Source organism: Miscanthus floridulus, chromosome 5 (genome assembly GCF_019320115.1).
Source record: "Miscanthus floridulus cultivar M001 chromosome 5, ASM1932011v1, whole genome shotgun sequence".
NCBI lineage: Eukaryota > Viridiplantae > Streptophyta > Magnoliopsida > Poales > Poaceae > Miscanthus > Miscanthus floridulus.
In genome coordinates this window covers 98,089,740-98,112,753 of record NC_089584.1, presented here as the reverse complement: position 1 = coordinate 98,112,753, position 23,014 = coordinate 98,089,740, and the positions used below count along the sequence as shown (strand labels likewise).

The window sequence follows — 23,014 nt, the reverse complement described above, 5'->3', positions numbered from 1 at the left end:
AGGAGACCGGGGCTGGTAGGTTGGCAGGCAGGCGCGGCGAGGGCGAGCTCACCACCACCACCCTCCCTCCCTCTATAAATGCAGGGGCGCCGAATGCTCCCCAACGCCCTATACTAACCCGGAGGAGAGGTCAAGGAAGGCGAGCGACGCTCGGGAGGAAGGGCACCCCACGACGGAGGCGGCGTCCCGCTCCCACCAACCCACGACACCGATCCCCTCCCCGCCGCGCCGCCGCCGGGGACGAGCGTGGGGTGTGCAGCCAAAATCTAAGACACACCGATCCCCGGGCGTGGAGTCGCGAAGGTAGCGGCGGAGAAAAGGTCGGAGCCACAACGCGGTCGTGAGCCCGCAGCCACCGGTTCCGTCAGGCTAGACGGAGAGAGAGAGGTATCCGCTCCCTGCACCCCTGCTTGCCAGGACCCGCGAGACGCTAAAAAAAGCCGACGGGATTGCAACTTGGCGGTTTGGTTCGGCTGTAGCGTGCGTGCGTGGTTGGTGGCATGCGCGGCCGTCTCGTTGTTTTAATTTATTTCGATACGTTGATGTTTGATTCTGCGTCCGTGCGCTCCTTCGTGAATCTGCCGTGTCGCGGCGGCGGCAGAGGAATCTGCGCCGCCGTGCGGGGGGTTAGTAGATCTGTTCATCCCTGCGTGTGTTTCCGCCGCTGAGGCGTTTGTTTCGTAAATTCTTTTTTGGGAGTGCCCTGTTACACTGCAGAGTGGGGCGCACGATCTTTTTCTGGATGTTTATGGTGTTGACATGTGGGCGTAGGGAAGGGGACAGCTTTGAGCTTTCTGCTAGTTTTTCCGGTGCTTTTTTTTAATACGTTTTTTCCCGGATTTCTGGCTCCTATTTTTTTTTGCCCGCATGGCATACTAGATCGATGAATCGCTCGCTAAGCGAACACCATCTGATGCTCGTCGTCGTTTGATTGTTGCATGGCAGGTAGTGAGGCTTGCTGCTGAGCCATGTCGACGGCGCAAGGGACAGCGTTGAAATCGGCGCCGATGGGCGCAGGTCGTCGGGCCCGGCGCGGCCGCTCCGTGGCGGCGCCGTACCGTTCGGGCTGGCAAGCCTACGGTGGCGTTTCCCTCGAGGGCAGCGGGTCCCTCGGCGGCGTGCAGCGCACCGAGGAGCGCGTCGCTCCGCGGGCGCCCCGCGCGGCGGCACGCGACGCCGAGGTGGTGAGGCCGCTCTCGAAGCTCCCGAACAGCAGCATTGGGCTCTACAATCCCTCGTTCGAGCGCGACGCGTGCGGCGTTGGGTTTGTCGCTGAGCTTTCTGGCGATTACAAACGCGAGACTGTGAGTTTCATCGATTCCTTCAAAGAGGCGATGCCACATGTATTGTAGTTACACTATTTTGATTTACCACGTTCGGGATGCCAATTTTCCTCTCCTTTTTATTTACCCCAGGTTAATGATGCTATTGAGATGCTTGAGAGAATGGCGCACCGTGGTGCCTGCGGCTGCGAGAAGAACACCGGAGATGGTGCCGGCATCATGGTCGCTCTACCACATGACTTCTTCAAAGAGGTGAGTTTCTTTGCAACAAAAAGAAATAGAAGAAAGCGAAACTGTTCTTTTCGACAGTTAATTCAACGCTTTTGCTTTGGTGTTCCTGCAGGTCGCAAAGGATGCTGGGTTTGAGCTACCGCCACCAGGCGAGTATGCTGTTGGAATGTTTTTTATGCCAACCGATGAAAAGCGTCGTGAGAAGGGCAAAGCTGAGTTTAAGAAGGTTGGTGTAACACTGTTAATAAATTTGATAGCCTATGAGCAATGCAGGATTTGCTTGTTTTCGTTTCTCTGATTAATGATCTTGTCCTTGCAGGTCGCGGAATCACTGGGACATGTAGTACTTGGGTGGCGTCCGGTTCCGACTGACAACTCAGACCTGGGTGAATCTGCACTCGAGACTGAGCCAGTCATTGAGCAGGTTTTCGTTACCAAGAGTTCAAGATCAGAGGCTGAGTTTGAGCAACAGGTAATTTCATACCATTAGATGTAATTGCACATCAGCACATGTGATGGATTTGGCTTTAACATTTTTTCATGAATTGTCGTAGCTATATATCCTTAGGAGACTCTCAATCATCTCCGTCCGAGCTGCTCTGAACATTAAGCGTGGAGGAGAGAGGGATTTCTACATGTGCTCTCTGTCTTCAAGGTGCTTCCCTTTTCTCACTTGAATTTTTTTTGTTTATGCTTTGATTTCATTAGGTTTCATGGCTGAAGCGGATCAGGGAGTCCCTACTAAGCACAGTTTTTGGAATGGAATTTTGGAAAGAATTTTGAATTTCTATAGGGGGACAACAAAATATTGCCTTCCATTTGCCCTTAACAATTGTAAATATGTAGCCAAATGACATTTTGGTTGCCTTATGTTTGTATGAATAATTCTTATTTGAACATGTATTTCTTTATATTACAGGACTATTGTTTACAAGGGCCAGCTTAAACCATGCCAGCTTAAGGGGTACTACTATGCAGACCTAGGTCATGAAAACTTCATGAGTTATATGGCTCTGGTAAATGCAAAACTTTGACACTCTTACACAAAATTTGTCATGATCATAGTCTCGGCAGATGGCAACCTATAGCAAGGCTGTTGTAAGAAGATACGCTTCCATGCAGGCATCAAACTTTGAACTGTCTTACCATCAATGCTCTACTCATATGCTATTTCAGTCCTGGTTCTTGATGCCTTAAAGTGAAGTATTAGAAATCTCTATTAGTTGATACCCGATAACCATGTTGCAGAGTCCAGCTGCAGTTCTGCTATGGCCGACTGCTATGCCCGACTCATCAGGATGTGACCTCCGATTAGGTGGTGGGAAGGAAATGTGTTTGGTTTGAGGTAGCTTAGGGCTCCCAACTGTTTTGCATGAAATTCTGTGCAACTGACGCTTTCTTTTTGGTAGTGCTAGTGCTTCATTCTGATGTTCTATTCAGCAACTTAAAGCTGCAAACTATGGCTGTAACATGATTTCTAAAATCCATATGTTAAAACAGGTTCACTCAAGGTTCTCCACAAACACCTTTCCCAGCTGGGACCGGGCGCAACCAATGCGTGTTTTAGGTCATAATGGAGAGATCAATACCCTTAGAGGAAACAAGAATTGGTAATCTCGCTAAACCTTTTTACATCTGCTGTAACAATAGTTTCATAGTTTGGTGTGAACACAGTCATCTCCATATTCTTATGCCGTTTGGATTTTATGGCCCTTAGCTTGTCTTTAAGTAATCTGGATTTATAACAGGATGACAGCACGTGAGGGTCTCTTAGAGGCTGAGAAGCTTGGATTATCAAAGGAGCAGCTCTCAAGAATTCTGCCAATTGTTGATGCTACCTCTTCTGATTCTGGTATGAGCACATAATGTTTCAGTGTTGTGTGATGCACAGTTACACCTGGCAAATGAAAAATACTTATCTATCTTTTGGAAACTTATTACGTGGAAAAAATGTTAACTGTAGGCGCATTCGATAATGTTCTTGAGCTTCTTGTCCGAGGTGGGCGAAGCCTGCCAGAAGCTGTGATGATGATGATCCCTGAGGCATGGCAGAATGATGGAAACATGGATCCTGAGAAGAAAGCTCTCTACGAGTTCGCGTCAGCACTTATGGAGCCTTGGGATGGACCTGCTCTAATATCTTGTAAATATATTCTATTTCACTTTCCTTGTCTGATCATTCTTCTTACTGGTCACTCGATCTACTCAATCCTAACTTGTCTTTCACCTACAGTTACTGATGGCCGTTACCTTGGAGCTACCCTGGACCGTAACGGTTTGAGGCCTGGTCGGTTTTATGTAACGCACAGTGGGCGTGTGATCATGGGTAGTGAGGTCGGTGTTGTTGATGTTCCTCCTGAAGACGTGCTGAGAAAAGGCAGGCTGAACCCTGGAATGATGCTATTGGTTGATTTTGAGAATCACACTGTAGTGGATGATGAAGCTCTGAAAACACAATACTCTAAAGCTCACCCGTATGGGGAATGGCTTAAGAGACAAAAGATATGCCTCAAGGATATTGTAGAATCAGTGCCAGAAACCGATAGAGTTGCTCCAAGCATTTCTAGCTCACTTCCAGTAAGTCCTTCACCATGCACCAACATTACTACTGACAACTTGGGCAAAACCTAAGTAATTTAGTAGTTATGACTCTTACAATTTGGTGCAGCAAAAGAATGAGAACAAGGATGGTGTTGGTATCAATGGGATTTTGACCCCACTGAAGGCCTTTGGGTAAGCAAGGAAGTTTTGCTCATAGTTAACTGATGTACCTGTTGGCGTTTCAAGTTTTGCTGATAGTTAACTGATGTACACCAGGTACACGGTGGAAGCCCTGGACATGTTGCTACTGCCAATGGTTAAGGATGGAGTGGAAGCTCTTGGTTCCATGGGAAATGATACACCACTTGCGGTGATGTCAAACAGGGAAAAATTAACTTTTGAGTACTTCAAGCAGATGTTTGCACAAGTTACAAATCCTCCGATTGACCCTATTAGAGAGAAGATTGTTACATCTATGGAGTGTATGATTGGCCCAGAAGGTGACTTGTTGGAAACAACTGAAAAACAATGCAACCGCCTTGCACTTAAAGGTCCCTTGGTTTCTATTGATGAAATGGAGGCTATTAAAAAGATGAATTATCGAGGTTGGCGAAGCAAAGTGCTCGACATAACTTATCCAAAAAAGTCTGGAAGGAAGGGCTTGGAAGAAACTCTGGATAGAATTTGTGCGGAAGCTCGTGAAGCCATACGCAAGGGCTACACTATTTTGGTTCTCTCAGATAGAGGTTAGAAATTTAATTACAGTAGTCTATTTTTGTTCTGTATCTTATATATGATTATACCGATCACCCACCAGTTAATTAAACTTCCCCACAGATGAGTTAAATGCATTCTACAAATTTGTTATAGCTTACAAACATCTTCAAGCATTCTATTTGTTGCTCTTTTCATTTGCACAATGTGCCTTAACTTGCTCATTCCTTTTCGTTTAGCTTGAGATTAGCTCCTACATTACACAATTCAATTCCTATGACAGTCCATCAAAGTTTCACGCCATGGAGATCTGACTTTATTTATTTGCCTGAAATTGTTATGCAGGATTTTCCTCAGATTGTGTTGCTGCCAGTTCTCTCTTAGCAGTGGGAGCAGTGCATCAGCACCTTGTTGCAAATCTTGAGAGGACACGCATAGGATTGTTGGTTGAGTCAGCTGAACCTCGTGAAGTGCACCATTTCTGCACCCTGGTTGGATTTGGTGCTGATGCTATCTGCCCTTATTTGGCTATTGAAGCAATTTGGTGCTTGCAGAAGGATGGAAAGATTCCTCCTAATGGTGATGGACAACCCTACTCAAAGGAAGAGCTGGTGAGGAAGTATTTCTATGCTTCTAACTATGGAATGATGAAAGTTCTTGCGAAGATGGGAATATCCACCCTTGCATCCTACAAAGGTGCGCAGATTTTTGAAGCTCTTGGTCTTTCTTCCGAAGTGATTGCCAAGTGCTTTGAAGGCACACCTAGCAGAATTGAGGGTGCAACATTTGAAATGCTTGCACGAGATGCTCTCCGTCTTCATGAATTAGCTTTCCCATCAAGAACCCCTCCAGCTGGCAGTGCAGATGCAAAGGCCCTTCCGAACCCAGGGGATTACCACTGGAGGAAAAATGGTGAAATTCATCTCAATGACCCACTTGCAATGGGAAAATTACAAGAAGCAGCTAGAGTCAACAGCCGGGCAGCATACAAAGAATATTCGAAGCGAATTCAGGAGCTCAACAAGGCGTGCAATCTACGTGGTATGCTGAAATTTAAAGATATTTCTGACAAGATATCTTTGGATGAGGTTGAACCTGCAAGTGAGATAGTGAAACGCTTTTGTACTGGAGCAATGAGTTATGGTTCTATTTCATTGGAAGCACATACTGCCCTTGCTATTGCCATGAACAAACTTGGAGGAAAATCTAATACAGGTATGTTCTCATCCATATGTAGCATTTCTCTGTAATAAATGCGGAGGATATTTTTTTTGGGCACACTAGCTCCATGAAAACCATCTGAATAAAAGTAGGATGTATGGACCATTCTGTAGTTTTTGTAAGAGTGATGTGCTGTTCTTTTCCTGAAACATGAAGGGCATGCTGCCTATCATTTATTATGTGAGCCTGTCCTCTGCACTCAACATTTTAGAAACAATCGTGTCTAAAACTATAGTTAAGTTGTTGCTATCAAAGGGCGTACCCAGTGCAGAGAGCTCCCGCTCTGTACGGGGTCTGGGGAAGGGTGTCAGTGGCAAGCCTTACCCTCGCCTGTGCAATGCGAGGAGACCGCGACTCGAACCTGTGACCTCAAATTAAACTAAATTATTCATTGCATATCTGCTCTTTCTAGATAAACTTATCCCATGCCTTCTGGTAACCTTTCCATCTTGTTGATTTTGAATACTAGCTTTTGAAAACATTTCATACTGATTTGTTTGTTATAATTTACTGCAAGATAAGTTTTTTTTGCCTTACTTTTGTAATTTTAAAACGGTAGTACAAAACTGCTGAGGACATCTGCTCTAAATTTCTGGGGTTAAATAGAAGTACTGGAATAGTCATTTTTTCCTCCTACAGCCTGCTGCATGCAATGTTCCTTTTTTATTATAAACCCCTTTAATTTGTTGTCTCATATTGTAGTTCAGGAACATGAGTAGTATTTTTTTACCACAACAGCATGGGAGGCCCCTACTTCTAGATCTTAATATTAAATATACTTATTCCCAAGTCTAAGACCTATGTGACCAAATGCACTTTCTTTAATATATCTGTGAAGGTGAGGGAGGGGAACAGCCCTCTCGGATGGAACCACTTCCTGATGGCTCAATGAACCCAAGACGAAGTGCGATCAAGCAAGTTGCTAGTGGACGGTTTGGAGTTTCCAGCTATTACCTGACTAATGCAGATGAGCTGCAGATAAAAATGGCTCAGGTACTTTGTCAACATTATGCACTATGCAGCCATTACAAATGATTACATCCTGTTGAAAGAACATGGGTCTTCCATATTTCATTTTGGATTTACTGTATTTTTTACCTTAAATTTCTGTAGGGTGCCAAGCCTGGTGAAGGTGGTGAGCTTCCAGGCCACAAGGTTATTGGTGACATTGCTGTCACAAGACATTCCACAGCTGGTGTAGGACTGATCAGTCCACCTCCGCATCATGATATTTATTCGATTGAGGATCTTGCACAGCTTATACATGATCTTAAGGTATAAATTGTTAATAGAGTAATGCTGTTTTCTATACCACAAGGTCCATGGCTCATTGATTGTTGCTGTTGGCTCAATTTTTTTTAATACTCCCTGTCTTATCAACTTCTGAAGTCCTCTTATTGCTCTTAATATTCGTGGATCACTTGCTGTGAGGGCTACTCTTGCTACTTTTTACTGGTGAACTTGCATGCATGTTTGTGAATCTCCAACTTGCAAATGCTGTTCAATGATAGTGATATTCTTGCCTGTGCAGAATTCAAATCCTGGAGCCCGTATCAGTGTCAAACTAGTTTCTGAGGCTGGTGTGGGGGTTGTTGCTAGTGGTGTTGTAAAAGGACATGCAGATCATGTTCTTATTTCTGGCCATGATGGAGGCACAGGGGCTTCAAGATGGACAGGTATCAAGAATGCGGGACTTCCATGGGAACTTGGGTTGGCTGAGACGCATCAAACTCTAGTAGCAAATGGGCTTCGTGGTCGAGCTGTTCTGCAAACAGATGGACAGTTGAAGACTGGTAGAGATGTTGCTGTTGCTTGCTTGCTTGGTGCAGAGGAATTTGGTTTCAGCACTGCCCCACTGATCACACTTGGCTGTATTATGATGCGAAAATGCCACATGAACACTTGTCCTGTTGGTATAGCTACTCAAGACCCAGTGCTTCGAGAAAAGTTTGCTGGAGAACCAGAGCATGTCATTAACTTTTTCTTCATGCTTGCTGAGGAGCTAAGAGAAATCATGGCAAACCTTGGGTTCCGCACCATTACTGAAATGGTTGGACGTTCTGATATGCTTGAGGTTGATCCAGAAGTAGTGAAGAGCAATGAGAAACTTGAGAACATTGATCTCTCACTAATCTTGAAACCAGCTTCAGAGATTCGTCCAGGTGTTGCTCAGTACTGTGTTGAGAAGCAAGACCACGGCCTAGACATGGCATTAGATAACAAACTAATAGATTTGTCAAGAACTGCTATTGAAAAGCAAGTCCGTGTCTTCATTGAGACTCCAATCCAGAACACGAACCGAGCAGTTGGAACTATGCTCAGTCATGAAGTCACAAAACGTTATCACATGAATGGATTGCCTGCTGGTACAATTCATGTGAAGTTTACTGGAAGTGCTGGTCAAAGTTTTGGTGCTTTTCTTTGTCCTGGAATCACTCTTGAACTGGAAGGAGACAGCAATGATTATGTTGGTAAGGGCTTATCTGGTGGTAAAATTGTTGTGTACCCACCAAGGAACAGTTCTTTTATTCCAGAGGACAATATTGTCATTGGTAATGTGGCTCTATATGGTGCTACCAAGGGAGAGGCATATTTCAATGGTATGGCAGCAGAAAGGTTTTGTGTTCGCAACTCAGGTGCTCAAGCAGTGGTTGAAGGAATTGGAGATCATGGATGTGAGTACATGACTGGAGGCACTGTGGTTATCCTTGGAAAAACAGGGCGGAACTTTGCTGCTGGCATGAGTGGAGGCATTGCCTATGTTTATGATGTTGATGGGAAATTCAGTGCTCGCTGCAACAATGAGTTAGTTGACCTATATCATGTGGAGGAAGAGGATGACATCATCACATTGAAAATGATGATTGAGCAACATCGTCACAACACTCAGAGTGTTTTGGCTAGAGACATACTCTCCGATTTTGATAATCTTCTTCCAAAATTTGTAAAAGTATATCCAAGGGATTATAAGAGGGTTTTAGAAAACATGAAGGTGGAAAAGGCTGTTGCTAAGCATGCAAAGGAGCCTAAGATGGCAAATGGAATTTCTGTGACAACTAAGGTGAGATGCATTTTCAAGTGGCAACTCTGTTTCATTTTTCATATCACGGATTCCTACTTAGCTATTGTAAACTATTAATTCATCATACCTAAACATTTCTAGTTTATTTATGATTTCATATTCATTCAATAGAGAATTAAATCCTTGCACAAATGTTTATTCATGAGAACAGCTAATGATTAAATTCCAATTCTTGGAAGCTCTCATTGACTACTTGTATCAACTTTCATGTACAGAAAGTACAACCTGATCAGTCAGCAAGCCGACCAACACGTGTTGCCAATGCCAAAAAGTATCGAGGTTTTATTACATATGATCGAGAGAGTATTTCATACAGAGATCCAAAAGAGCGTGTTAAAGATTGGAAGGAAGTTGCAATTGAATCAACACCTGGTCCACTATTAAATACACAATCTGCTCGTTGCATGGACTGTGGCACTCCTTTCTGTCATCAGGTGATATTTCTATTTTTTCTGTTTATTATTTTATATACTCCCGCCATTCTGAAATATAAGGAATCCTAGGGATTTTAGGACAAATTATGGGGTAATGCATATGGCGCACGTAACCCTCCCCCTCCCTTAACAATAGATAGACTTTGTGCTTACCATATTTTGAGCTTGGTTGTAGACACTAATGGCAGGTACGGATGTGATTGAGACTTTGGGGGATTTAATTCACCTAGAATACCTTATAATTTAGGACAAAATTTGAATGCTTCAATACCTTAAGGGAGCATATATGTTAATTCTCTTTCCATCATCGTTAAGATGGATACATTTTCTGTATTCAGATTCAGTTGCTGAATTGAAGTTGTTGTTTCTCTACAGTATACTTCTGTAATGCAACTTGATTGGTCCTTTTCTTATCTACTACTGAATACTGTGTTAGTCGCTGAATTCTCACTCTTGGTAGTAGGAGAATTCTTACTCTCATCGAGAGAGGATGACACTAGGAGTTGGGGCAATTTTCTTGTCTATTTCTCACACAAGCTCACACAAATGCCATGCCAACCCAAGGGGTTGGGTTACATATTTATAGGCTGCTAGCCAGCCAAGCATATGCCAAGATGCTAGTCTAAGATGCTAGTCTAAGATGCTAATATGCTGTCCTAGCTAAGATGCTGTCCTCTAGTCTAAGATGCTGTCCTCTAAGATGTTGTCCTCTAGTCTAAGATGCTGTCCTAAAAACAGAAAAACAGCCACAAGGACCATGACCATGTGAGCATCATAGCCCCACAAAGACCAGCCACACATGAGACTTATCCATCATTCTCCCCCTAAGTCTTGTGCGTCGTCTTGTGGGAGAGTTGAACCATCCCGGTCCTGGAGCAGAGCTCAAGGAACTTGATCCTCCCAAGGGGCTTGGTGAGCAGGTCCGCAAGCTGGTCCTTGGTGTTGATGTAGCTCGCCTTGATGCTCCCTTCCTCCAAACAGCTTCGGATGAAGTGGTACCTCACCCGGATGTGCTTGCTGCGTTCGTGGAACACGGGGTTCTTTGCCAGGGCCAGAGCGGACTTGCTGTCCACCCTGAGCTCCACCGCTCTAGTGTCTCTGCCGAGGAGATCACCAAGCAGTCGAGCGAGCCAGAGCGCCTGAGTCGAAGCGGTGGAGGCCGCTATGTACTCGGCCTCGCAGCTGGACAGGGCCACCACCTGCTGCTTGACCGACTGCCAGCTAACGAGGCACTTGCCGAGGAAGAAGAGGATCCCGCTCGTGCTCTTGCTGGTGTCGATGTCGCCGGCGTGGTCGCTGTCGCTGTACCCGACGAAGTGTGCCGCCCCAGGGCACCTCGGGTAGTAGAGGCCGTGGTCGAGAGTCCCCGCAACATAGCGGATGATCCTCTTCACAGCCTGCTGGTGCTCCGTCGTCGGTCGCTGCATGAACCGACTAACGTAGCCGACGGAGAATGCCAAGTCCGGCCGTGTGTGGGCGAGGTAGCGAAGGCTCCCCACAAGACGCCGGTACTGCGTAGCGTCCACCTCCTCCGTCGTGCTGTCGCGGCTCAGCTTCAGCCTCTCCTCCATCGGAGTGAGAGCTGGGTTGCAGTCGGTGAGCCCAGCTAGCTCAACGACGCGCTTGGCGTAGGCGGTCTGTCGAAGCGTGATCCCAGAGTCATCCTGGTGTACCTCGATTCCCAGGTAGAAGGAGAGAGGCCCCAGGTCACTCATCTGGAAGGTGGCCTTCATCTCTTCCTTGAATGCCGCCACCTCCGCATCCTTGGTGCCGGTGATCACCAAGTCGTCGACGTAGACACCCACCAACAGGGCATTACCTCCATTGCCCCGTCGGTAGATGGCCGCCTCGTGCGGGCTTTGCTCAAAGCCCATCCCCTTTAGCGTGGAATCCAGCTTGGCATTCCACGCCCTCGGTGCCTGCCGCAAGCCATAGAGGGCCTTGCGCAGGCGGAGCACCTTGCCCTCCTTGCCGGGGATCGCAAATCCCGGCGGCTGGTGCACGTAGACCTCCTCCTTCAAGTCGCCGTTAAGGAATGCCGACTTGACGTCCATGTGATGAACACGCCAGCCCTCCTGGGCAGCTAGCGCAAGGAGGAGTCGCACGGACTCCATCCGTGCCACGGGAGCAAAGGCGTCGTCGAAGTCGACCCCCTCCTGCTGCACGAAACCTCGTGCCACCAAGCGAGCCTTGTGCTTGACGATGGCACCGGCTTCATCCCTCTTCAGCTTGTACACCCACTTAAGGGTGATCGCGCGATGACCACGAGGAAGATCAGCAAGCTCCCAGGTGCGGTTCTTCTCAACCGCATCCATCTCCAACTGCATCGCGGCGCGCCATGCCGCGTGTCTCTCGGCCTCTGCGAACGACCGAGGCTCGCCGTCGTCACACGCAAGGTGCAACTGCGCCTCCAGGTCCTCCAGGTCATGAGGCACCAGTCCCGGCACCAACTGGTCGCCGAGAAGGTTCTCCATCGTACGGTACCGCAACGGCTCGCCGTCGTGGTACGCGTCGATGCGCTCCTCGTCGTGAGAGAGCGGAGTAGCGAGCTCAACCGGGCTATGCTCGACACGAGCTGGTGTTGGAGTAGACGTGCCCGGAGAGGTGCCTGTCGGTGCTGGAGTGCGTGGCGTTGCCGGCTGTGGTGGAGCCGGCGAAGAACTCATCGCAGCCGAGGTCCTGGCTGGAGAGCGTGGAGCTGTCGGAGTAGCAGGCGCCGGGGTCGGTGGAGGCTCGGGGACTGGGGTAGACGCGCTCACCGAAGAAGAGCTGCCTACTCCCCCAGCTCCCTCGAAGTGGACGTACTCGACAGTGAAGTCGTCGTAAGTCGGAGCCGAGCCATCGTCCACCGCCTTGTCCCACGCCCATCCTCGCCCTTCGTCGAACACAACGTCGCGCGCCGTGCGCACACGCTGTGTCTTCGGGTCGAGGATGCGGTAGGCCTTCGAGCCCTCCGCGTAGCCGATGAACACTCCCGGAGTGCTCCTGTCGTCGAGCTTGCTGATGTGGCCAAGCTCCTTGGCGAACGCGAGGCAGCCGAAGACCCGCAAGTGGGAGACCGCCGGCTTGCGCCCATGCCAAGCCTCGTACGGCGTCCTGCCGTCGAGCGCCTTGGTAGGCGAGCGGTTGAGGATGTAGACGGCCGTCACCACCGCCTCTCCCCAGAAGACAGCCGGCATCCCCCTCTGCTTGAGGAGGGCCCGAGCCATCCCCACAACCGTCTGGTTGCGCCGCTCGACGACGCCTTTCTGCTGCGGGCTGTACGGCGCGGAGTAGTGGCGCTGAATGCCCTCGTCAGCGCAGTACGACGCGAATTCAGCCGCCGTGAATTCGCCGCCGTTGTCGGTGCGCAGCACGCGCAGCTTGCGGCCGCACTCCGCCTCCGCAGAAGCCTGCGCGCGTCTGATGGCGTCCGCAGCCTCTCCCTTGCTGCCGAGGACCATCACCCACATGTAGCGGGAGAGGTCGTCGACGAGCAGCAGGAAGTAGCGTCGTCCTCCCGGTGTGGCCGGTGTCACCGGGCCACACAAGTCCCCGTGCACGAGCTCGAGCCTCTCCTTGGCTCGAAAGCTCGCCTGCTGGGGAAAGGGGAGTCGCCTCTGCTTCGTCAACACGCAGACGTCGCAGAGCTGCTCCACATGGTCGAGGCACGGCAGGCCTCGCACCATCTCCGTGGCACTGAGCCGCTTCAGGGCCTCAAAGTGAAGGTGCCCGAAACGCTCGTGCCACTGCCACGCCTCGTCGTCCCGACGAGCAGCGAGACAGAGGGGTTGTGCCACCTGCACGTTAAGGACGTAGAGTCGATTTGCGCTTTTGGATACCTTGGCAAGAAGGCGACGACGACGATCCCAAATCCTCATGACTCCGTCCTCAACCACCACGCGCGAACCGTTCTCATCAAGCTGTCCCAAGCTGATGATGGAGTTCCTCAACGCGGGGATGTAGTAGACTCCGGTGAGCAGCCTGTGCTCACCAGACACGGCGGTGAAGATGATGGAGCCGACGCCCTTGATCTCCACGCCGGAGGCATCCCCAAACTTGACGGAGCCTCGGACGCTAGAGTCAAGCTCGGTGAAGAACTCCCGTCGACCGGTCATGTGATGGGTGGCGCCGGTGTCGAGGCACCACCCGTCAGTCTTGTCGTTGCCGGAGCTGTCGCCGAGGAGGGCGTGTGCTTTTGGCTCGTCAAGGTGGAGGAGAGCCGCTGCGGCCGGTGCCGCTGGAGGTAGCTCGATGCTGGCATGTGCCATGAACAGAGCCGGCTCCTCCTCCTCCGCCTGTGCGACGTGGGCCTGGCCGCGTCGTGGCTGTCGACAGTCCTTGGCCCAATGGCCAAGCTGGCCGCAGTTGCGGCAGGCGTCGTCTCGTGCCGGCTTGTGCCTGCCGGCGGCGCCGCCCTGGGCGCCTCCGCGGGCATCACCCTCGGCACGTCCTCGCGCCCCGGCCTGGGCGTCTCTGCGCGCCTTGCGTGGCTTGCCACGCTTGCGGCCGCCTGTCGCGGAAGAAGGCTCCCCCTTCCTCCGGTCACCCTGGCTGGCAAGCCACTGCTCCCGAGTAAGAAGGAGCTTCCCGCCAGTGGTGATGGACCCTGAGAGGGACTGTGGCTCATCACTATCGACGACCTTGAGGCGACCTATCGCCTCCTCGATCGACATCGTGGAGAGATCCAGCAGCGACTCGATCGAGCGAGCCATCTGCTTGTACTTCTCGGGGACGCAGCGGAAGAGCTTTTCGACAGCTCTCTCCTCGCCGTAGGTGTCGTCGCCGAACTGCACCATCTTCTGCAACAGAGTGTTGAGACGGAGAGCAAAGTCATCAACGTCCTCACCTGGCTTGAAAGCCAGGTTCTCCCACTCCTTGCGAAGTGCCTGCAGTGTGGACTTGCGGGCGCGGTCGCTGCCGATGCGTGCCGCAGCGATGGCGTCCCAAGCCTCCTTGGCAGTCCGCTTGCTGGTAAGCGAGAACTGCATCTCGGGCGGGACTGCAGCGATGAGAGCATCCAGCGCCCGTCGATCTAGGTCGTAGTCGCCGTCGCCGTACCGGACTGCCTCCCACATGTGCCGCACCTGGAGCTTTACCCTCATCACCGCAGCCCACTCGACGTAGTTGGTCTTGGTGAGGGTAGGCCACCCACCGCCGGGACCGACGTCCCTGACAACAGCCTGGAGCCCGTGGTAACCACGGTACCGATCCGGGGAGAGAGAGCCACGCTGCCTGTGAAGGCCGCGCTCTCCATCGACCCGTCGGTACCGATCCGGGGAGAGAGAGCCACGCTGCCTGTGAAGGCCGCGCTCTCCATCGACCCGTCCGCCACCGTTGCCGTGCGCGCCTCCTCCAGGAGCGCCGCCGCCGTGCGCGTCTCCTCCAGGAGCGCCACCGGCGCGTCCGCGCCTGTCTGGGCTGCCGCCGCGCTCGTGGGCGTGCGCGGCTGCCCCAGGAGCGCCACCGCCGTGCGCGCCTCCTCCAGGAGCGCCGCCAGCGCGTCCGCGCCTGTCTGGGCTGCCGCCACGCTCGTGGACGTGCGCGGCTGTCCACTGCGCCGCCCGCGCTCGCGCTGCCTCCCTCTCTAGCAGCTCGAGGTCCGCGTCGGCGGTGTCGTCAGCGGAAATGGAGCTGCCGATGCTGCCGCGCAGAGCCTCGACCTCCGCCGCCGCCGCACGCGCTGCATTCGCCGCCGCCGCTGCTTCCGCCTCCGCTCTGGCTGCTGCCAGCTCCGCCGCTGCTAGCCTCGACGCCCTTGCCGCCGCCGCAGCGGTCTCTGCCGCCGCTCGCTCGCGTTCCTCTGCCGCGGCAAGTTCGGCCTCCTGCCGACGCCGCGTGCTCGAGGCGACCGAGCGCTGAGACTGCCCTGTGGACATGACGCGCTACCGGGGGGCTGCTGCGTGGGGAGAGGGCTGCTTCAGACGAGCTGGGAGAGTAGTGAACAGGAGCGGCCGGAGGAGCTGCTGCTGCCAACAGCTGGGGCTGTTGTGGGGCTGGGAGAGAAGATGAGCAAGAGATGCTCAGGCTACAGGATAACCTGGCTCTGATACCACTTGTTAGTCGCTGAATTCTCACTCTTGGTAGTAGGAGAATTCTTACTCTCATCGAGAGAGGATGACACTAGGAGTTGGGGCAATTTTCTTGTCTATTTCTCACACAAGCTCACACAAATGCCATGCCAACCCAAGGGGTTGGGTTACATATTTATAGGCTGCTAGCCAGCCAAGCATATGCCAAGATGCTAGTCTAAGATGCTAGTCTAAGATGCTAATATGCTGTCCTAGCTAAGATGCTGTCCTCTAGTCTAAGATGCTGTCCTCTAAGATGCTGTCCTCTAGTCTAAGATGCTGTCCTAAAAACAGAAAAACAGCCACAAGGACCATGACTATGTGAGCATCATAGCCCCACAAAGACCAGCCACACATGAGACTTATCCATCATACTGATGATATGATTTTGGAACTCTTTTTGTAACATTTTTGTTTTACTTTCACAGGAAAGTTCAGGTGCTGGTTGTCCTCTTGGAAATAAGATCCCAGAATTCAATGAATTAGTTCACCAGAACAGATGGCGTGAAGCATTGGATCGATTACTTGAGACAAACAACTTCCCTGAATTTACTGGACGAGTTTGCCCTGCTCCTTGTGAGGGGTCATGTGTTCTTGGGATCATTGAGAATCCGGTGTCTATCAAAAGTATAGAATGTGCAATCATAGACAAAGGTTTCGAAGAGGGATGGATGGTTCCACGACCTCCACTTCAAAGAACAGGGTATTTACTTTTAAGTTTTTAAATTATTCATTTATTTTTCTCTGCGTTTGCAGTTTAATTTCACTACTAAGGTAGTATCTCAGTTATGCTCATTAACAATGAAATGTTCCTATTACAGAAGGAAGGTGGCCATTGTTGGCAGTGGACCAGCTGGTTTGGCTGCTGCAGATCAACTAAATAAAATGGGCCATTTTGTAACTGTGTTCGAACGTGCAGACCGAATTGGAGGTTTAATGATGTATGGTGTGCCAAACATGAAGACAGACAAGATTGGCATTGTCCAGCGCCGTGTTAATTTAATGGCTGAAGAGGGTGTCACATTTGTGGTGAATGCCAATGTTGGTAGTGATCCTTTGTACTCTATTGAACGTCTACGGTCTGAGAATGATGCAGTTATTTTGGCTTGTGGAGCAACAAAACCAAGGTAACAACAAACTAAAGGCACCCAGATAAAATTTTGATTTACACTAGCTCCTAAATATATCCATGTATTTGTTTGTAAGATACAGATGGTATATCATTCAATAACTGCAACAAAATAGCATGATGTGACATATACTTCAATAGTTGTGCTGTATTTTGACCTATGAGCATATCCTTAACAGAGACCTCACCATCCCTGGACGTGAGCTATCTGGAGTTCATTTTGCAATGGAATTTCTCCATGCAAATACCAAAAGTTTACTCGACAGCAACCTGGAGGATGGTAAATATATATCCGCCCGTGGAAAAAAGGTGGTGGTTATCGGTGGAGGTGATACAGGCACAGATTGCATTGGCACATCTATTAGGCATGGTTGCACCAGCCTTGTAAATCTTGAACTCCTGTCAAAACCACCAAGCAATAGAGCTGCTGACAACCCATGGCCCCAGGTGACACTATCTTTCGCCCTTGCAGTCATTTATCACGTTTTTTAGAGTACTGTATTTATCCTTAGGTTGCTGAGTGCACGAATATATCGTTGCTTGTGCATCTTTTCCAGCTTGGGTGTTCTTATTTGCTTATTTCTCCTTTTGCTTTTAGTGGCCAAGAATTTTCCGTGTTGACTATGGGCATCAAGAAGCTGCTACCAAGTTTGGGAAGGATCCAAGAACTTATGAAGTTTTGACAAAGCGTTTTATTGGCAATGAAAATGGCAAGGTGAAGGCCCTTGAGGTAGTGCGTGTGAAGTGGGAGAAAGTAGATGGAAGATTTCAACTCAAGGAGATCGAAGGATCAGAAGAGATTATTGAGGCTGATCTCGTCCTCCTAGCTATGGGATTCTTGGGTCCTGAAGCGGTTAGTACCCCTCAAGGCTATTCGTTCTAGTGCCCAATTACCTTTGTTCTAGTGCCTAAAGTACCATTTATGAAAAATGCTGTCAATTAACAGTCTTTTCTTCCTGCAGACTATCTCTGAGAAACTGGGTTTGGAGAAGGACAACAGATCAAACTTCAAAGCGCAGTTTGGAGACTTTGCGACCAGTGTTGATGGTGTGTTTGCAGCCGGGGACTGTAGACGTGGACAATCACTGGTGGTTTGGGCTATCACGGAGGGGCGGCAGGCTGCTGCAGCGGTAGACAATTACTTATCAAGGTATGATCAGAATGCTGCAGGCGACATCACTCCCTCCGGGGCAGGGCTCGTTCAGCCGGTTGCGGCATAAAAGCATAAACTGAAGCATGTTTCAGGTTCTCGTCAGTATATCCTGTGATTCCTCACAGCAAATACTGTTCTTGTAGTTGTCTAAGAAACAGATACATCCGGGCTCATTAAGGAAAGAAAGCCCTTCTATATTTTGACGATAGATAATTCAGTTGAAAGTTTTGGTGGCTATTGTTTCTTTTTCTTCGCCAGTTATTATGTTTTGCATGTCTGCATGTGGTTTTGTAGTCCAAATAATGTGCAGTTTTCCCATTGTTAAATATTAAATAGATGTAAATTTGTTGGGTAATATGGCGATTATTTTCTCTTTGTATGCAAGCACACCTGAGCCACCAGTCTGCAAATTTGCCGAGAGTTTACATCTTTCGAGTCTGTGAAGGTCAATTGCTATATGAGGCCGAGTCTCGTTCTCGGTCGACTTGTACGAACACACCTTTGTTGGTGGTGTTTGGATTTGGATAGTTTAGCTCGTCACGCCCGCGGCTTCGTGATTGAGTTAACCCACCATGCCTGACCAGCTGCTCTGAAACTGTCAGGACGATTGAAAATCCAGAAAAATGACAACAGGTTGGACCATTGAATATTTGAAAAATAACCATTGAACAAAATAGGCAATTGAAGTCTTGCGTGAACGAAACAAAAATATGACTTAACAGAACGGAGTAAACCAACGACAGTGGACCTGTGGTACTAGCTCACGACGACCTGTCAACGCAAAGCCTAGCACAGATCCCTTCACACGGGAGTCGCCCCCCAGGCCCCCACGGTCGATCAGTTCAGTTGCAAACAGATTTTCCGATACGCTCCGCGCACCAGCTTCTAGGAAACTGAAAACGCTCCTTTTTTCCAGAATAGGGACCCCACCCCACCTATCGCACAACAAAACACCACGTCACACACCCAGAATCCTGACCAACGCAACGCTTCCGTTCCCGGGCGGGCACGGGGCAGTGGCACCACGGCACTGGTCACCATCACCCGTCGTCAAAGCTCGACTCTAACCGAATCGAGGCGAACCGCGTGAATTCCGCCCCGTCGTCCACGGTCTCGAGCCACAGCCTGCGCTCCGGCCAGGTAACTCTGATTTCGACCAACAGCGTGGCACTCTCACCGCGGCCACACAACCGCAGGTCCACCCTCCAAAAGACGACGACGGAAGAAGAGAAGCCCTCAGTTCAGAGTTCAGTCCCCGTGGACCGCGAGGAGCCCGCCCAGGTCTATACGGCGAGTTGCGCACGTCCTTTTTACCCAGGTTGAATGAGTCCTCCCCCCCCCCTTCGCGCACTATTTATTAACCGGCCGGGCCAGCACCCGAGCTCACCACCAGTCCTGCTGTCCAGTGTCCACCACCGCCAGGCGCCAGCAGCACCCTTTGCCTCCGCCTCGTCTCACTCCGTAACAACCACCAATCACTTGGCCAGTCAGTCCCGCTGCACGCACGCGCAGACATGGGCAACACCGTGGCGCCGCGCATGTGCCGCAAGGAGGCCGCCGGCACGGCCGCCGTGACGACGACCAGGGGGAGGCGGCGTCCCAAGAGCTTCGTCCCCGAGGTGCCGGCGGCGGGTCCGGATGCCGCGCCGCCGAGGCGCTTAGCCGTCACGCCGCGCAAGCATCAGCGGGACGACGACGTCGAGCTCGAGCAGCAGCAGCAGGAGGACGACACGACGCGGGCGGGGCCGGGGCGTTCGCGTGCCCGTGCCCGTGCTCGTGCTCCTGCGGGGGGAGTCTCGTCGTGGGCAGGCGACGTCGGGTCTGACGACGCCGCCGCCGTCGGCAAGCAGGCCTCGGCCGCCGCCGCGGTCGTGACGGTGAAGATCGTGTTGAAGAGGAAGGACGCGGAGGCGCTGGTGGCGAGGCTGAACGCGCAGAGCGCGCGGGAGCGCAAGGCCAGGATGGCCGAGCTCAAGGGCGAGTTCCGTGCCGGCGACTGCGGCGTCGGGGGTGCAAGCCCGACGCCGTGCCGGGACGCATGGAAGCCCAGCCTCGCTCCGATAAAGGAGAACTAGCTTGAAGGAGAGCATGAACATCCCAGTGGTGCGAGTTCTGTGAGACTGAAAGTGACACGACTAGTCTGGGAACCGGAGATTGCTTAGAAGTAGTAGTAGTAATTAACTTGTTAGCTTAGTGTCCTTTTGTTGTCTCAGTTAAGGAGGTATGGCTGGTTGGTCACCCGGCCATGTGCTACACGAGCTCTGCAAAGAGGTGGCTTCAAACCAGCACATCTATATATATGTTTTCATGGATCATTACAACAACGATCGGGCTGGACTTTGATTTCCAATTAGAACGGAGAGCATCATGCACCAGGCAAGGGCTCCTTTTCCTTCACGACACCCAAGCCGGGAACGGGAACTGCACCGCGGGCATGGACAGTTCAGCGATCGATCAGGCTCAGGCCATCTGGCGGTTCTGGCTTCATTACCATTGCCAATGGGTCGTACTGTCCGCTTCAGACGTTAACTACTATTTGATAGATGCTCTGTTTTCTCGTTCATGAATTCACATGTTGTATTTCTTTCTCTGGTTCTAAATGTACTTGCTAAGTATTTTGTACTCAGCCTTGTATTTATTTGTTTTTTAGGTACCAAATGATCATGACATGCATAAGGCTGTCCAATGGGAGACCTATCGTGGAACCCAAATCCAAAATATGTAACACAGTACCTATAGCTTCCAACAGAGTACCTATATGGAAGACATTTTTGGTGTCAGGAGAGACATAACCTAAATCTGAGTATGCTCTCTCCTAGAGACCCATTTGCAGGCAGGGTTGTTTTTTGGGTCTTGTTGTTGGAGAAGAACAAAAATATGTATTGAACCATTTACCTGTAGCGCTACACAAATGACGAATGGATCTTGTATTTTGGGTTGTGGTCGTTGGAGACCGTGTAAGACCGTGTAGTAGCACCTTCATGAGCACAAACTCTTAAAAAAAATTATATGCTTAATTTCTTATTCAAAATTTTACGACTGTAATAGTTTAATAGGTGGCTATGCCGTGTAGGTGCGAGCGACGTGGTAGAGGCTGCGTATCCGCGCAGGCGGGCGGTGGGGAGGAGGCGGGGGTGACGACTGGCACAGACAACACGTTGGCCGAGCCGCCAATGGCTGGACAGAGCGGGATGGTAGGCAACGGAAGGGAAAAAATTGAGAGAAGAAGCGAGTTGGATGAGAGGATGGAGTGGTTCTTGTAGCTAACAATGATTGATGGTGTCAAATCCACATCCCATTTAGTTCAATCACCCCAACCAAACAAAAAAAATAAACATGGACCATCCTCCTTAACCGAATATGGAATATAAGACCATTCGATCATAAAAATCAAGGATAGAAACATCTCATCTCAAAACATCCCAAAACAAACTCATACTTTAATTATGTTGTAGTACGTGAATTATTGGGCATTTAGGGTACGGTTGTTTCTGAGAACCTTGGCACAATCGTTGCCATAAGCCCATGACCAAACAATTGGCAAAGGTATTTAACCTCGCTTAACTTAATGTAGCAACATATGGCAAGATATAGTCACCAACCAAATCCGCCGCACTAACTTTGGCTCCAAAAGACGTGCTGGATCTCATTGTTTCGAAAATAATAATAACAAATATGAGTGGCTAGATTCATTGGCAGTATGCAGTTATTCGTTAGTGCCTTGATGAGCCACTTTGACGCCGTCACAGTCTATATAGACCGGTTCAAAGCTGCGATATATTTTATTATTATTAGGCATTAGAGACGGTTTACACAGCCACTTATCGTAGACGTCGAGACTGAGATTGATGCCTGAACCTGCCTGATAGGGTCTCAATCAAACAGGACTTTAGTTCCCGCGCTTCCGTTCAGGCCCACGAGAACGAGAAAACTTATCCGTGCCGCGCTGCGCTGTGCACACGTCCCTTTTACCCTGTCTGAACAAGTCCTCCGCTTCGTGACGCTACAAATAGTTAAGGCACGAGCGCGGCAGCGTTTAAAGGGCCGAAGAACCATATCCGAGTTCCAAACACCACCATCTCGTGTCGTGTCACTCCTTAGTAACCACTCACTTGGCCAGTTCCGCTCCACGCACGCACGCACAGACATGGGCAACACCGTGCCGCCGCGCGCGTCCCGCGAGGCCACCGGCACCGGCCGGAGGGACGCCGGGACCGGGCGCAAGCGCTCCGAGAACGTCGTCACCGAGGTGGTGCCTCCTGCCACGCCGAGCCGCCGCGTGGTGGCCACGGCGCGCAAGCAGGGGCGGGACGACGACGACGACGACGACGCTGAGGAGGAGGAAACGACGCGTGCGGGGCGTCCTCGTGCGAGAAGATCTCTGCGGGAGGGTGGCGCGGCCCCGGCCCCGGCCGGCAAGGTGTTGTTGACGGTGAAGATCGTGATGAGGAGGAAGGACGCGGAGGCGCTGGTGGCGAGGCTGAAAGCGCGGAGCGCGCGGGAGCGCAAGGCCAGGATGGCCGAGCTCAAAGGCGAGCTACGGGCCGGGAGCTGCGGTGGCGGCGGCGCGAGCCGGGACGCGCGGAGGCCCATGCTCCCGACGATAAAGGAGAACAGGTTTGAGAGCATCACACACTGTTGTGACACCACTAGCTTTTGAGTGCTGGAGTTTGCTTAGTAGTTTCTCTATTAAATTAGACGTGAGCAACTTTTTAGCTAGCTAAGTTTCCTAAGCCAGTGGCCGTTTCAGGTGAGGAGTGTATGATGCGTTGCCGTTGCTCACCCGGCGGCCATGCCTGTACATATATAGGATAGGAGTATTGTGGAAAGAGGTGTCAACTAGCTTGATCAGTTTTATATATAGTTCTCTTCAGTATATATATTGAGATCCTCGTATATATACCTGGTGGTTCACTAGCTACCAAAATGATTACATGGGAGCATGGTTTGTTTCGTTCGAGTTTCTAGTCTCGACAGAAGAAGCAGTGCAGCTCAGCTTCTCAGTTCATGAGCACTTCGTCTCTATCGCCTCAGCGCTATCGCTTCATCTTCAAGCTTCTTAGTTTTCTCTTTTCTGAACGGGAAGCCAAACCTGCCACGCAGCCACGGCGGCGAATGCATGCATCAGCAGCGAGCATTTGCATTGGCTGCGGCACTGCTCGGACCTTACCCTTTC

At 50.6% G+C, this 23,014-nt stretch overlaps 3 protein-coding genes across 5 annotated transcripts; all 3 read left to right on the top strand.

The window, feature by feature from the left end:
• Nucleotides 1-18,193, top strand: LOC136450302 (glutamate synthase 1 [NADH], chloroplastic-like). Of its 3 annotated transcripts, XM_066450694.1 has the most exons (23): nt 1-387; nt 946-1,304; nt 1,416-1,535; nt 1,627-1,740; nt 1,834-1,986; nt 2,069-2,169; nt 2,434-2,530; nt 3,015-3,124; nt 3,263-3,366; nt 3,478-3,657; nt 3,748-4,091; nt 4,183-4,247; nt 4,332-4,801; nt 5,115-5,984; nt 6,829-6,983; nt 7,104-7,265; nt 7,522-9,051; nt 9,288-9,506; nt 15,985-16,259; nt 16,378-16,683; nt 16,865-17,132; nt 17,284-17,538; nt 17,648-18,193. In XM_066450694.1, exons 2-23 carry the CDS (start codon nt 969-971, stop codon nt 17,903-17,905), a joined length of 6,492 nt encoding a protein of 2,163 aa, XP_066306791.1. In that variant the 5' UTR covers nt 1-387; nt 946-968; the 3' UTR covers nt 17,906-18,193. The 3 variants fall into 3 exon arrangements, with proteins under 3 accessions (XP_066306791.1, XP_066306793.1, XP_066306792.1); XM_066450696.1 differs by lacking the exons at nt 1-387; nt 946-1,304; nt 1,416-1,535; ... (2 more) ...; nt 2,069-2,169; nt 2,434-2,530 and adding an exon at nt 2,582-2,859; XM_066450695.1 differs by lacking the exons at nt 1-387; nt 946-1,304; nt 1,416-1,535; ... (2 more) ...; nt 2,069-2,169; nt 2,434-2,530 and adding an exon at nt 2,872-2,919.
• A 1,023-nt stretch (nt 18,194-19,216) lies between these two features.
• Nucleotides 19,217-20,162, top strand: LOC136452721 (uncharacterized). Its single transcript, XM_066453317.1, has one exon. It carries the CDS (start codon nt 19,353-19,355, stop codon nt 19,911-19,913), a length of 561 nt encoding a protein of 186 aa, XP_066309414.1. The 5' UTR covers nt 19,217-19,352; the 3' UTR covers nt 19,914-20,162.
• A 1,727-nt stretch (nt 20,163-21,889) lies between these two features.
• Nucleotides 21,890-22,798, top strand: LOC136452720 (uncharacterized). Its single transcript, XM_066453316.1, has one exon. The coding sequence runs from the start codon at nt 21,986-21,988 to the stop codon at nt 22,496-22,498; it is 513 nt and encodes a 170-aa protein (XP_066309413.1). The 5' UTR covers nt 21,890-21,985; the 3' UTR covers nt 22,499-22,798.
• Nucleotides 22,799-23,014: the final 216 nt, after the last annotated feature.